The sequence below is a fragment of the Anser anser genome (assembly GCF_964211835.1).
Source record: "Anser anser genome assembly, chromosome: 1".
Classification (NCBI taxonomy): Eukaryota; Metazoa; Chordata; class Aves; order Anseriformes; family Anatidae; genus Anser; species Anser anser.
The window spans coordinates 193,597,393-193,612,620 of NC_139720.1; the positions used below are offsets into that span (position 1 = coordinate 193,597,393).

The 15,228-nt window shown below is 40.4% G+C and overlaps 1 protein-coding gene across 4 annotated transcripts in view; it reads left to right on the forward strand.

The window, feature by feature from the left end:
• The window catches only part of CRYL1 (crystallin lambda 1), a 63,447-nt gene that overhangs the window by 31,074 nt on the left and 17,145 nt on the right, over positions 1-15,228 (forward strand). For all 4 annotated transcript variants that reach the window (XM_083848448.1, XM_083848449.1, XM_083848451.1 and 1 more), the window contains 2 exons: positions 4,340-4,534; positions 15,052-15,157. In XM_083848448.1, coding sequence (XP_083704574.1) covers positions 4,340-4,534; positions 15,052-15,157 — 301 coding nt within the window. The remainder of the gene's footprint in view (positions 1-4,339; positions 4,535-15,051; positions 15,158-15,228) is intronic.

Genomic DNA, 15,228 nt, shown 5'->3' on the forward strand with positions numbered 1-15,228 from the left:
ACATTGCTGTGTTATTCCAACTAATAGTTCTCAAAGTACAGGGAGTCTCTGTTCGGTAGACAAACCTATAATATTCCCTACGTTCTTCTCATGGCATCATTATTATTTTTCCTGGTGTCATTTTTCAGCTGATGTTCAGTATCAGTAGGGTTCCAAACAGCAAGCTGTATGCACTTGTCAGGTAATGTAGATGAAAGGTGGGAAGCTTTAACTCTGGCTTCATCAGATTTTTCATGCAGAGGTGGTACACCTGAAGAGGAGCAGCAGGCAGATGAAATGGAACAAATTGTACTTAAAGCTGAATTTGCATGCTTTGTGTCTGACTGGGACAAGTCAGTGATGCATAAGTAGCATGACTAGAGGTGGCAGCAGAACCTCAAAATGTTGAAGGCTACCTTTGAGCCTCTGTAAGCATTTGTGGGGCTGCTGGACAGCTGTTTTTCACCTCTGTCCTCAGCGTGGAGGAACATTTTGTCTTAATCCCTGGGATTCTTACTGCTCTGTCTTCTGGACTCTGAGTCTGTCAACTGATTTTTCAAACGCAAGACTAATGTTAGGTTAAGAGGGCTGTGGTCATGAAGGCTTGCAGTAACTGGAGAACGGTACTCTTCTGCTGTCTGTGGTTCATAGAATCACTGAATAGTTTGAGTTGCAAGGTATCTTAAGGATTATTGAATTCCAACCCCCCTGCCATGGGCAGGGATGTTACCCACTAGATCAGGTTGCTCAAAGCCCCATCCAGCCTGGCCTTGAACACTTCCCCAGGGATGGGGTATCCACAGTTTCTCCAGGCAGCCTGTTCCAGGGCCTCACCACCCACTGAGTAGAGAATTTCTTCCTTATATCTAATCTAAATCTCCCCTCTTGTAGTTTAAAACCATTACCCCTTATCCTGTCACTCCACTCCCTAACAAAGAGTCCCTCCCCAGCTTTCCTGTAGGCCCCCTTTAGGTGTCAGAAGACCACTTTGAGGTCTCCCCGGAGCCTTCTCTTCTCCAGGCTGAACAACCCCAACTCCCTCAGCCTGTCTTTGCAGGAGAGCTGCTCCAGCCCCTTGATCATCTTTGTGGCCCTCCTCTGGACTTGTTCTAATACCTCGACATCGTTCTTGTGCTGGGGGACCCAGAGCTGAATGCAGGGCTCCAGGTGGGGTCTCACGAGAGCAGAGGGGGAGAATCCCCTCCCTTGACCTGCCAGCTAAAACATTACTACATTTTGTCTTTCCAGGGTAGAATGTACAGGCTCAGAATGTACAGTAAATGCCAATTCCGTTGGCATGCTCCAGAATGGCAATGTGAACACAAAAATACAGCACTACTTCATTGTGATATCTCTACAGCTGCCTGTAGCCTAATGCTGCAGTGTCAAAGCATTTGGTCAGCCCTTTTGACACCCCTTCACCACTACTATTGTGTCTTGGGGTGACTGAGGAGCAAAAGGAACAAAAGGATTGGTTTCTCTACTTAAAACTGATTTTTTTATCCCCTTTTAATTGGAAAAAGAAATCAAGCTTCAAAGTATGTATCTGTGCCTAAGTTTAGCCTTTCTCCAGTCTAAAACTCAGGAGTTCCTTATCTCAGATTTCCAGGGTTGTAACTTTCCATAGTGCAAAAGATCATGTCTCTTCTTCTAAGCTTCTGTATTAAGGAACTATAACTATGATTTTATATATATTACCATTCCCTAGGCTTCTTCCTGTGTTCTTCTACCTGTCAGCCTTTCATTTTTTTTCCTTTACTCTTTTATTGTTATCCCAAGCTGGTTTGTACTGGTTGCTCCATTTAGTTTCAGCTGCAGCCTTCATAGGATCTACTTCTGAAACCATCTTTGATCAGATCTGGCAAAGTAGCTAGTTTCTGCATAAACATTTTTCTAAGTTGCTGTTGTAAGGATATGTGTATTTTCCAAAGTAAATACTTCAGAGTGCCATAAAATGTCTCATTGTTCTGAGATGGCTTTGCAGTCTGAGACCACTTTCTTAGTAGTCTCAGCTTCACTCAAAGGGGAGTGTACTATTCCAGGGGCATTTCTCTACTTGTTATATCAAGAAAAATATTTGCTTTGTAGTAGTAGTTGGTTTTTGATTGTTTTGTTTTAATCATGACCTTACTAGCAACTTAAACAAAAGTAGGACATGGGGAATGGTGGCTGAAGGAAGTAATCTGTTCAGAAAGACACTGAAAATAAGAAGTGTGGAATTTGTTATTCCAGAAAAATAAAAAGCTCAAGTTGTAAAGCCTCTGGCACAGGTGAGCATGCTGAGGAGAAATGAAGTGAAATGCCCAAAGGCCAGAAGGAACTCTTCACTTTGCTTAACATAATAAGCTCAGTAATCAGAAAAAATAAACGAAATCCTGCAGCACAGCTGTATGATAGAAGTGCATGCAATACTTACAGGCACAGCTGTTCTGTCAGCAGTTTCAGGCCTTGTGGTGGTAGAGGTCTGCACAGCAGTTCATTTCTCAAGTTCCATATGAGCCTGCCAGATCACACAGCTGGAAACATGGAGCTAGAGGAGACTGCCACCGAGTGAAGTTCCTTGCTGTAAGAGGAGGCATGTCATCAAGTTGTCTTAAAATATATTAAGCTCCCTCTTAGTTTTTTTTACTTGACTGCTTCTATATGAAGTTTCCTTTTATTTCAATCTTACTAATGGTCCACTAAAATTTGTTTGTGTAGACTATGTAGTTGTGTAGCTTTTTTCTAGTCTAATTCTGTCTCTCTTTACTTCATTTATCCCTTCTTAGTTATCATTTTGTTAGGCTGAGTAAGGTAAATTCTCCTGCTCTCTTAAGAATGCCTTTGCATTACCCTTCTGATTTTAGAAGTCTTTTTTTTTTCTCCCTTTCAATTTTATCTACATTTTACCACTTTTAGTTTTTACCAACATCAGTTATCTCACTCTTAAACAATTATCCTCCTAAGTCTCCACAGTGTGCTCAGTAACACACCCATACACTCCTTGTGCCAAGTCCGTGAAATAAAATATTTCAGTAAGGTCTCTGTCAAAACTAATCGTGGAAGAAATTCATAATAGCCTCAGTCTTGCTCGACAATTAGCTCGTCTTCTTTCTGATGAGACCCGGTGATATACTTAAGGGTTAGAAAAGCCTTCAGAGAACTTCTTGGAGCTTGCACTGTTTCAGGTCTTGCTGAATTGCCTGGCACCGCCATGTCTGCAGCGGTGTCCATCACACCACACAGCTTTGGTGGTGACACTGCCAAAGAAAATGAAGTAAATGTATTACATGGGTTAGAGCAGGCATAGCTGTACAGCAGGTTATGTGTTGGTCAGATGCTACAGTAAAGGAAAACATGTAAGTACTGAAACAAAAAACAAACCAGAGGAAGGACTGCTGGCACACTGCTGTGACTTGAGTCCTGCATTTGCATTTACATGAGTACAGTTAAGAGCAGCTGACTGCAAGGGAGCATGGTGAAAGGATCAGTATTTAATTACCATCCTTTAAATGTGGATGTTTTTTCTGGTGGTCATTTATGGTATGTTGGGTCTGACTGTTACTTGGAAATGAGTACAAGAGCTTCATTTAAGACCTTAAGAATATAGTTTAAGAACTCCTGTTTCTGGGAGGAGCACACACTGGCTACTGCCTGTAACGCTGACCTGAAGAACTTTAGGCACTTCTAGGATGTTCGTTAGAATTTTTTGTTTATAACTTCAAAAACACACTGCACACAAGTCGAGACTTGTGTGTAAAATTACATTTGGGAAGAGTCATGGAGAAGTAGGTTTTTGTGGCTTTTTTTTTTTTTTAAGTAGGTGCAGTGTCTGAAGGTAACCTGTTCCACAGCGTTCTTTTTTGGAAGTATGTATTATGTGATATCTGTTAATGTGTTTACAATATATTCACAGGCTTGGGCCAGTAGCCATTTATGTGTTGAGCTTTGCATCATACAGGTGGTGCATAGCAATAATTTTGTTACAAATTTTCTGATTATCTAAAAGGAAATGCCTTGTTTAATTTGGGAAGACAAGTGGTGGTCATTTTTTACAGCAAAAACCAACCTGCATATTGGGAAAACATCAGTTATTCAAGTCGGCATAAAGCCTTCTAGTACTGAAGTGTTCTCCTCCTTAGGCTACGTGAACTTTGTTGCGATTAAACAGAGCTAGATTTAATCATAGAAGATTTTATTTTTTAATTTGAATTAATATACTTTTTTTTACTGAACTGGTGAATTGTCTCAGGGTCTAAAGATCAGACCTACTCTATTCACTGGAAAATATCCACACTAGTAGAAAGTTATAGATACGCTTTATATTAACTTGGTCTGTTAGTCTCATAGCTGACATTCTTCTTCTGTGTTTCTTCTTCAGGTAAATCCACCTTACTTTGTGCCATTGGTTGAAATTGTTCCGCATCCAGAAACAGATCCTTCTACTATAGAGAGAACATACGCTCTTATGAAGAAGATTGGACAATCTCCTGTCAAATTAAACAGAGAAATTGAGGGCTTTGTTCTGAATCGGCTCCAGTATGCAGTGATAAGTGAAGCCTGGAGACTTGTGGGTGTACGTATATATTTTTGCAATTTTTACACACTGTCAGTTTTGTAGAGGCAAGCAAGATTATATATTTAAATTCCCTATAAAATTGTCTTTTTTATTAAACTGTCCCTTGTGTACATGAAAATTAAAATTAGCATGTAAGTTAAAAACAGTAAGAAGTGATGTCAGTAATAAATAGCAAAGTTTATGAAAAACAAAGTGATATGATCTTAACAACTATCCTTTATCCTGCTTTCATTTCAGAATACTGTCATTTTTTAGGACAATCAAAAGAACAACGTTGAAAGTGCAGAAATCAAGATGCTGATTTTTATTTTTTCTATGTTGTCTCACTATTTCCTGTTATTTTTCTGAATGTTGCTGGCTTACTTTTCAGTTATTATGAAATGTTTTAAATGGTTTTCTGTGTGGCCTTTCAGGAATTGAACTCTTAGGTTCATTTGATACTTGTAGGTAAAGACAGATCTCTCCTCCTCCCATTCTGACTTCTAGCTGAGAATCATCTGTTTGTTTTGCTTCAGCTTTTCCCACAGTTGCATGTTCTGTGCTACAAAATCCATTCTTTCACCAGGAAGAGCTGAATTAAGAGGCTGTTGGAATTCTGTTGAGAAGAGATTTAACTGGTGTGAGTGGGGCTGACTTTTTTGTCAGCCAAAGACTACTTTGACTTCTTTTATTTTTTTTCAAGCTGTTTAAAAAAAAATAACAAATGCACACAGATACAGGTAAAGATCTTGGAACTAAGGTAATATTAACATATTGTAAATAAAACAACTCTTTCCAAAACAGTATCTAAACATATTTGCTCAACTGATTTTACTTTCAGTTAGCTTCCACTAGCAACACAATGCAACAATGTAAAGGAGATGATGAGTAATAATACATAGTGATATTGGGAAGGAACTGAGCTTCTACTGAAGATGTTTCTTTAAATTAAAAAAGGTATCTGTTATTAAAAAAGTTAAAGCAAAACCTTAAGTATATGATTAAAAAACCCTTCAGAAAGCTGTACTCATGTTGAAAGACATAGGATAGAAAGGATATTAACCTTTAAATTATTTTTCAACCCATAATAAGGCTTATCAAGAGAAAAAAAAAAGAAAATAAAAACTACTACCAAAAATGTGAACAAGGAAGACAAACCCCTAGGGGAAAATGGCCGATGTTATTGCTAGGCCACTCTCCATCATCTTTGAAAGGTCTTGGAGAACAGGAGAGGTGCCTGAGGACTAGAAGAAAGCCAACATCATGCCAGTCTTCAAAAAAGGCAAGAAGGGAGGACCCAGGCAACTACAGGCCAGTCAGCCTCACCTCCATCCCTGGAAAGGTGTTGGAACAGCTCATCCTGGAGATCATCTCCAAGCATGTAGAGGATAAGAAGGTGATCAGGAATAGTCAGCATGGATTCACCAGGGGGAAATCATGCTTAACCAATGTGATATCCTTCTATGACAAGATGACTAGCAGGGTAGATGAGGGGAGAGTGGTGGATGTGGTCTACCTTGACCTCAGCAAGGCTTTTGACATTGTCTCCCATAACATCCTCATAGTCAAGCTCAGGAAGTGCAGCCTAGATGAGTGGATGGTGGATTGGCAGTTGGCTGGATGGCAGAGCTCAGAGGGTTGTGCTTAGTGGTGCAGTCTAGTTGGAGGCCTGTAGCTAATGGTGTCCCCTAGGGGTCAGGTCAGTACTGGGTCCAGTCTTGTTCAACTTACTCATCAATGAGCTGGACGATGGAACAGAGTGCACCCTCAGCAGGTTTGCTGATGACATGAAGCTGGGAGGAGTTGCTGATAGCCCAGAGGGCTGTGCTGCCATTCAGAGGGATGTCAACGGGCTGGAGAGGTGGGCTGAGAGGAACCTCATGAAGTTCAAGGGCAAGTGCAGGGTCCTGCACCTAGGGAGGAATAACACCATGACCAGTACAGGCTGGGCTGGCCTGCTGGAGAGCAGCTCTGTGGAGAAGGACCTGGGAGTCCTGGTGGACAGCAGGCTGACCATGAGCACTTGTGGGCCAAGAAGGCCAACAGCATCCTGGGGTACATTTGTAAGTGTTGCCAGCAGGTCAAGTGAAGTGATCCTCCCCCTCTACTCAGCCCTGGTGAGGCCACACCTGGAGTAGTGTGTCCAGTTCTGGGCTCCCCAGTACAAGAGGTACATGGAACTATTGGATTGAGTCCAGAGGAGGGCTACAAAGATGATTAGAGGACTGGAGTACCTGTTGTACAAGGACAGGTTGAAAGAACTGGGCCCGTTTAGCCTGGAAAAGAAGACTGAAGACAGGTTGCACAGAGAGGTTGTGGAGTCTCCTTCTTTGGAGATATTTAAAACCCGCCTGGATGCCATCCTGTGGAATGTGCTCTAGGTGATCCTGCTCGGCGGGGGGTTGGACTAAATGATCTTCAGAGGTCCCTTCCAACCTCGGCCATTCTGTGATTTTGTTTACTGAACTGTGGTGCTCACTGTTGAGGAGGTTCTCCAACTCTAATCTTTCCTTAAAAGAAAGGGGTCTAACAAGTTGTTTCAGTCATGCGAAGAACAAGATTTTTTAGAAGGGGAAAGATGAAATGAATAGCAGCAGATAATGAAAGGGAAATTGAACTTATCAAAGACTCCCAGAGCTCAAATATTAAGGTCATGAAATACTGGTGTAAGCATCTTTTTACACACCTGCTAGCATAGCATTGTAGAAATGGAAGTTAGCATTTACACCTGAGATTAAAAAAAAAAAAAGCTTCAAGTGTAGTTGGCAAATTGTGGACCAGTAAGTTTGGTAATGCGTAGGCATATATATCAGGGAAAGTAATGCCTCAAAAATGTAGGATTATTTCATGACTCTAAGAGGCTTAAGCTGAATTGTGAAACTTGCTGTCACAGAAACCTTGGATGCCAAAACTATGAATTGGTTCAGGGAACATTTAGACACATTTATGTTAAATGAAAACAATGTAGAAACAACCTCCAACTCTCAAAATCTGAAAGACTGGATTGCTGGGAGCTGAGATACTGCTTGTGATTGAAGTATGAAAGTATCACTCTGTGTGTGCTCTTTGATTATGGAAAGATAAGAACACTCTGTAGGCTATTATCAGTGGGAGAAAAAAGGTACTGACGAGGTGAACTTCCAGTATGAACCTGTACCTTTAGTATAAACCTGTGGGTGGTATTACGTTAGTAGTAACACAACAGTGCTTTAAGCACTGACGAAGTTGCTTTCATTGTGCTTTATCTAAGTTTCCAAGTTGTTCTGGTTTTAATTTTATTGCATTCCAGGCAAATACACATTTAAACTGCAACAACTTTGATTGTATTTCCATTTCAAAAGTCTAGACGAATACCAGGTATCAAAGGCGTATAGTTTCAGCTGTATGACTTGGGGCTAAACAGCCCCTTTGTTGGGGGAGAATCACTGTAGATAGGTGAAAAATAAAGGCCTTGAGCAGTTTTTCTTCCTACTGTTGTGCTGCCAACTTCGTCGTTTTCATTGCAAGTCATGTTCTTTTGGTGTTTTCCATTTTCAAAGCGGAGAAAATGTATTTCTTGGTTCTGACTTTTAAAGTCACTTTTTAGTCCTTATTTTTGAGGGTTAAAATACTTTGAAAAACATCAGCATCCCCAGCTCACAATTTTTGAAAAGCTCCTAAAAAATCAAATTTTATTCGGTGTTCTTATTTTCTTGCTGCAGAAGGTCATACTGATTCTTTCTAGTAACAAAACTTTTTGCTACCCTAAGAAGTACTGTAGGTGGAAGCTAAACTACAAATATTAGCAATAGAGACATAGTAATAAATAGAGACATAGTAATAAAACCCGTTTGTCCAAAATGACCCTAGTATTAATCCTTTTGTGGTTAGATAGGTAAATTGTGTGTATTAGATTTGGCAGTCTAAGACATTTTGGATGCAGAACACAGGCATTCTTATGAAATTAGTTATGAATGCTTTGGTATTTCAATGCTAATAATTGTATACTGCTTTTGACTGTCGTAAAAGAACAGTGAAATGGAACCATAAAACATGATTTCAAGCATACTTGTTTTATTGCTGGTTGTAAAATGCCAGAACAAGTGTCTTTGTATGCCTGCCATTACTTTTCATAAATTGATCAGTGCTCATACTTCTGTTATGAGTTTTCTTTGAATTTGTTTTTAACATGGTGAGTACTTGGGGGAAAATCTATGTTGTTGACAGAGGACTGCTGTATTTGCAACTGCTCTCTGACATATGCAGAAATATTTATGTCCTTGTTAAAAATGCCATGTGTGAACCAGGAAAGAAACACAGCAGTGATCTTAAGTGTTTTGAAGCCACTTGAAACTATCTTAAATCAGCCCCTTTATGTAAACAACCCTCTGTGAGGACTTTGAAATGTAAACTTGAAAATTCTCATCTGGGTCTTCACTTCAAAAATATTTACAGTGATAGCAGGGGGAGCAGCCTTACACCTGCACATGTGCAGAGGTACTTTCACGACAATCACCTTTTCTTTTAGTTTTTTTAATTAGCTGATCTTACTTCATCCAAGAAACTAGTTGAAAGTTCACTGGTAGAAGTATGTATGTACCCTTTAAAAGGGCATTGGTGATAGACATGCAGGTACAGCTGTGCTAACACCGTTTATCTGGAAAACATTATCAAGAGTAGACTGAACAGTTTGCAGGGTATGTTTTAGTTCCCAAATGTAGCTCAGTAACTGACAGCTTGCCAGTCCCCCTTTTCTTTAGCAGTGTTGTGATGAGATGCGTGAGGCATGGGGCAGGAATCGCACCACAGGAGAAGGGCTCTGATGCAAAGCTACGATTGTGTCACCTGATGAGGAGCATTTGAACATGGGGCTGTACAGAAAGCAAGCACTGCAGTCCCAAAGCCTTCATTGCTTGCTCTGAATTCCTGTGATAAATATAATTGCTTGCTGGATCATGCATTGGACTTGCCAATTTCTGCAGTCTGGGGTCTAAGAGTAGGAAGTGCAACAGCCAGGAATCTGGGGGGGGGCTTGCCAGCAGGTTGAGATCAGGCTCAGATTCCACATGGTGACCTAACTGCACGTGGGCATGGGTGCTTAAGCAGAGCACAGCAAATTTCAGGGCAAGGTGATGAAAGTAGCAATGATAAACCCAGACATTGGGAAAGGCAAACTGTATCCCAAAGATGTTGGGGTCCTCAAGCACCCATGAGCTGGTATATTGAACCCGGGCACAAACTGAGTGAATGCAGGACTGGGCCAAATGTGGGAGTGGGAGGTTAATGTGACGAAAAATTAGAAGAACTGGAGGTTGAGAACCAATTTTTTAGGGAAGTAGGAGAGCAAAGACTGGTTTGGTGATGTGCAGAGAGTACACTTTGGTACTGAGAACTTTGGCGAGGTAGATAACATGAAATGTTGTTTTAAGGATACAGGAGTTCAACTTTACGAGAAGTTAGCAGCAAAGACCGTAGATTCACTTATGGGCTGAAAAGAAGGAATTCAAGCAAATGCTCTCCTTCAAGACGAGTGCTGCAATGAGATGTTTTATTTTAGATCTGAGTTAGTCTTCTTGTGTGACACGATGTCTTGTTGAACATTGTTTTGACATGCAAGTTACAAGCTCTTGGGCAGCGCAGGTGTTTGTGGCAGGAACTTCTTGTATTGGTTTTCTCTCTCCCCGGGCTCCACATCTATTCCATGAAAATGCAGGTATTGGGAAGACTCCAGTTGTCTGTTTCCATGTCTTCCTCTTTGAGGTCAAGTATCTGAGAACTTCCTGGAGAAAACTAACGTAAAACCATCCAGGACATACAAGAAGTTCTTGTAGGCTTTATATTTTTAATTCTTTGGTTGCAAAGCCGTTTATAATGAGAGTAAGAGACATACTGTGAGATGTTGAGTTTGAAGACCTTTACTGCTCTGATCTTCCTAGTCGTCTTAACCTTAAATTTTGATATTTTAAGTTTGTAACTATTAAAATAATCTGTGACCAACAGTAGAGAAAAATACCTGACAGCTTTCTCTATTATTCCCTGTTATCATTTATTTACTTTCTCATACCTCCATTGACAGTAACCACTGCTATATCTGATTTTGTTTGTAGCTCATGGGAGCAGAGACTTGGCCTCTTTATTTGCTTTATTTAGGAGTTTCAGCTGCCTTTAAGAACCTGCTGAAACTACTTTGTGAGATGGATCATATGGTGCATGTCTCAAAGATTATGTCCTCTATGTAAGCTCTTAGTACCGCTTTAATAAAAGTTTCTTTAAAAATGGGTTTGCTCTTTAAGTTATAGTCATGGAGACTGTGTTCATTAAGAATGGGTGGTCCTGCTGTTTAGTGTTTTGGGTTTGTTTTTGTCACTCTATTGGAAAATAAGCAGTTGTGGTTTGGCTGTGTCCATTTCAGTTCGTTTTCACAGCAAGAATGTGCCTTGGCTTCAGTCCCTAACTTATGTACCTCACCCATCTCAGGTGGCTAGCTTGGCTGTTCTTAAATACTGGTAAGGCTTCAAAATTCCAAATTCGTTATTATTAATTGTATTACAGTGTTGTTCAGAGATCCTTTACAAGAATCAAAGATAACTGTAGAGGGTTAAGCATGCAGTTTATGCAGTATCCATAAAAAGTGGGCATCATAAAAAGAAGATCAAAAGCCCAGGGAGAAAAATAGTGTTGATACTCAGTTGTTCTTACAGGGTGAGGTGTGTGAGGGTGTCATGGGGGAAGATGAGGGCCAGCAAAGTAAGGAGGTGTAAACTGTAGGATAAGTTTCTCAAACGTGATGAAATGGGAAGAAATGGAGCTGGTAGAGGGATCTAGGAGAAAAGTCATATGCTCAATGATAGGACTGGAAAAAGATTTCATCAGGGTGTGGATCGAAGGGACTTGATTGAAGTGATAGTGAAGAAGTAAAGGGTGTAACGAGTGCTTTTGACAGAGAATGAATATATTAGTAGCAATCGGAGAGAAAAAAGACTGGACCTTAGAGATTCAGAGGATCCAGTGGCAAATCTGGAGACCTATTATGTGGTCAAGGAGGGAGTAGAATCCAAAATAACTCCAGACAGGCTGGAGTTAGTAGGAGAACGTGGTGAATTGGTAGCAGCAGGAAAAAATAAGATTGTTTTTTGTCCGTGACATATTTAATATGATGACAATCCAAGTCGGTGACAGAAGTTGAGGTGCAGGTGTGACTCACAGACGTAAAACCTGGCAGGCTGGTCAGGGCCCAAAGGTGGAGATGGCAGAACCGCCACAGGCTTTTGGAAAGGAGAACAGGGTCCCCACATAGCGAGGATCACTAAATTACCGAAGGATAATACTCTGGCATCACAGGAGATTAAAATACGTGGGAAGATCTGCTTGTGGTATCTAAGTGGTGTCATAAGCAGTGTGGAGGATTCTGATCTAGTGTAGATCTTGAAGTTTGGCTGCCCATTGGGGTCACTGAGGATTTTGGTGGAATTTGTTTTAAATTACCTCCTGAATTCTGTATCTGTGAAAGTCAGTCAGCTTCTGGTAAACAAAGCTTTAACTTTTATGTACTTCCTCTTCCCTTTGACAAGTGCTTAAGGGGAAGACTTGCAAGAAGGGTTAGGCAGAATGAAGAGGAGGAAAAATCCTCCTCGGGAGGGTTGTTTCACACCTAGACTTAATGAAACTGGGTTGGAAGACTTTCTTGTTTACTTCTTAGCGTGAACACCAATCCTTGTGGAAGACACCTCGCTGACCTTGCACCCACCCCGCTGAATCATTCCACGAACTTAATGATCTCTTTAACATAAGTGGGAGTAGTTATCCCCTAGAGAAAGACTGTTGAACATATTTCTTACTTGTCTTCTTGTTTCTGAACAGAACAAGGTAAAAGACTTTTCTTTAAGAGGATCTGTGTGACAAAGAAAATTGAGCTTATATGTACAGAATAAGAGACCTCAGCTGGAGCGATCTGTTTTATTTTCCTTCTGTTAACCACAATTTTTGCCTTTTAGCGGTCATAGCCATAAAATTACAGCTTTAGGCAGAAGGCCAAGAGCAAAGCGCTCACCCTGTGATCCTGAGAGCTCCAGCTCTTCAAATGTTGGTACTGAAGACTACAGTATCGGAAGGAAGAGATCACTTTTTCATTTGAAAATTAATCTGCATTGATTCTGAATTGTTTCAAAAGTCTTATGTAAGGCTGTTAACTCTTTAATATTATAGTTTAAGTGCTGCTGCCATTCAGATGCTTATCTGGAACTTGTGGTTAATTGTCTGCAAATCTTTGTCAACCTGAGAGGGGAAGAAAAAAAAATCGCTCATCAAGCACAGCTTTACCAGCATAACTCATTGTTCGGATGAAGCACTCCCAACAGAAGGGTGCTTTTGTTGACTTTGCTATTCTTGTTCAGAGAAGTTGTGGTGTTATTTCAGGAGAAAAAAAAACTTTCACAGAACATGTGGTGCCTGATTGTTTCACTGACATCCGTTCTGTAACCTGAATGCTGAGGTTTGCACTTGGACCTGTCTTTACACAGACCTTCTTGTCTTCCTCTAGACAAATTACCGTACCACTGCCTTACATTTGGGTTGAAGAAAATAATGCTTCCTTATCCCTGCCATTGTGTGCCCAACTTGGGGTTGGAACTGGATGATCTTTCAGGTCCCTTCCAACCCTAGCTATTCTATGATTATAATTAAATTGTTACCAGAGCTGCATGTTGCAAACATGGTGGGTTGATCGTAATAATTATGTCATTGTTTCCTTTTTCAAGATAGATTTCAAAAGTCTCCTGCAACAGTGACTCAGACAGGGTTATTTTTGATAGGAGCAATGCCTACTAACAGATTGAGACTTGAGATTGAATATTATAAAAGGCTCTATTTAAGCCTGAGGGGATTAAAAACTCGGTTTCTCTGGTTATGGAAGTTATGCTGGTCCTTGGCTTATCATTTTCTTCTAAAGTAACAGTAGATGTGTTTGACAAACATAGGACACTGTGGATGGGATTCAGCTCACTTAAGCTGAGACTTGTACAGTGCAGATGTTTGACTTGCAAGCTCCTTACTTGTTTTTCCGTGCATGAGGAAAATTAGGCCCTTTCAGGATACAACTCATCTGGCCTACTCCAGATGCATGCTTTAGGATGCTGATCTCCTTCTTTTCCCCTACTGATCATAAAGAGAGTCTAGACGTCTAGCTCAGACATCAGAGTCTGCAGCAGGTCAGGAGAGCTGTCCCACATGCTTGTAGCTCTAGCTGATCACCGTGTGGTACAAAGGAGCGTGTCAGACGTGGTCCTGCAAGAGGGAAGGTTAACAAAAAAAAAAAAAGTCCTGTCTTGGCCAAGCAGACAAGTATATCTACTTGCCTTCTGCAGCTGAAGAAGGCTCATGGAGCAAGAGGTGCTGAGTAGGGGGATCACCTCCAGGTAGGCTACAGGTAGACAAACAATTCAGCATCTCTCTCACCTTAACAACCAGAAGGAAATAATTTTTTTTTTGTCATTGGGAATAAAGACGACAAGTTCTTGAAATGAAGCTGTATCTGATGGGAGTAGTTAGAACAGGTCTTAGTTCGTTCAGGCCTTTCCAGTAGGTGGAAAATCAACTTCATATGATAAATATTATTTTTCTTAAGTAAAGCTGCAAGGTAATGAACAGTAACTCATTTTTTATAAGCCTTAATGTACTTGCCCTAACCTGATGGGGGCGTTGGCTTTCCTGTAAGTGACACCATCTGGGTGGAACAGCAGCACTCAGTTTTTAACAGGAGAAATTCTTCATTTTGTATACTTCTGATCCTGCCAACTCTGAGGTTTGAGACTGGCAATGAACTCGAGAACCTGGGCAGGTTGAGGCTGTGTAGGTTGAATATTCAGTGAGTTTTTTGCAAGGGAGTGGCAGCTGCATTGCCTACATGCTTGGTCCTAGCCTTTTTTTTCAGGTGGCCTCAGGGTAGTGCCAGTGCTGCACCCCCATTCTGCCAATTGCAAGTCTGCACAAAAATCCTGAACTAGGAGAACATGAAGGGAGGTGTAAGATTTAGCTAAAATTTCTGTATTTAAAAGTGCTGGTATGGTACTTGGACTTTACTATAAACTCTTTTTGGTCATGTGCTATTAAGAGTGTCACCCTTGCTATGTGCTCTCTGATTCTCTTTTTTTAAGAAAAGTGTTTATTGGTTGACATAAACAGGTCAATTTAATTTTAATACATGAATTACTGTAAGTAGTAAGTATCAGGCAAACTGATGTGTACAGGTAGTTCGTATTACATAGTGTATTAATCTACTATCAATTTAAAAAATAAGGTACTGTCAAAATGTATTTAGATTATGAAGTACAGTGATCTTACCAATGTGTTTTAAAAAAAGTTAGGTGAATTAATGTTTATCCTGAATTATAAGAAGACTTGTATAGTAGGTGCACGATTCTGGCGAATATTTACTAACTGCTATTTCTAGTCTCACTTTTTATTACTTCTTAAATCTTATTTTTTTAAATTATATGCAAAAAGCAGTCAGTTTTGCATTAAAACTTAACATTCACAAGTTTTCCTCTTCTGCTATATAGGAAGGAATAATATCTCCTACTGATCTAGACCTTGTGATGTCTGATGGATTGGGAATGCGATATGCGTTTATTGGACCTCTGGAAACCATGCATCTTAATGCAGAAGGTAGGTACCTTGAAATGAGATATGGAGAAAGTCTTACATTGCATAATGTCAAAAATGACATCTAATTGAAA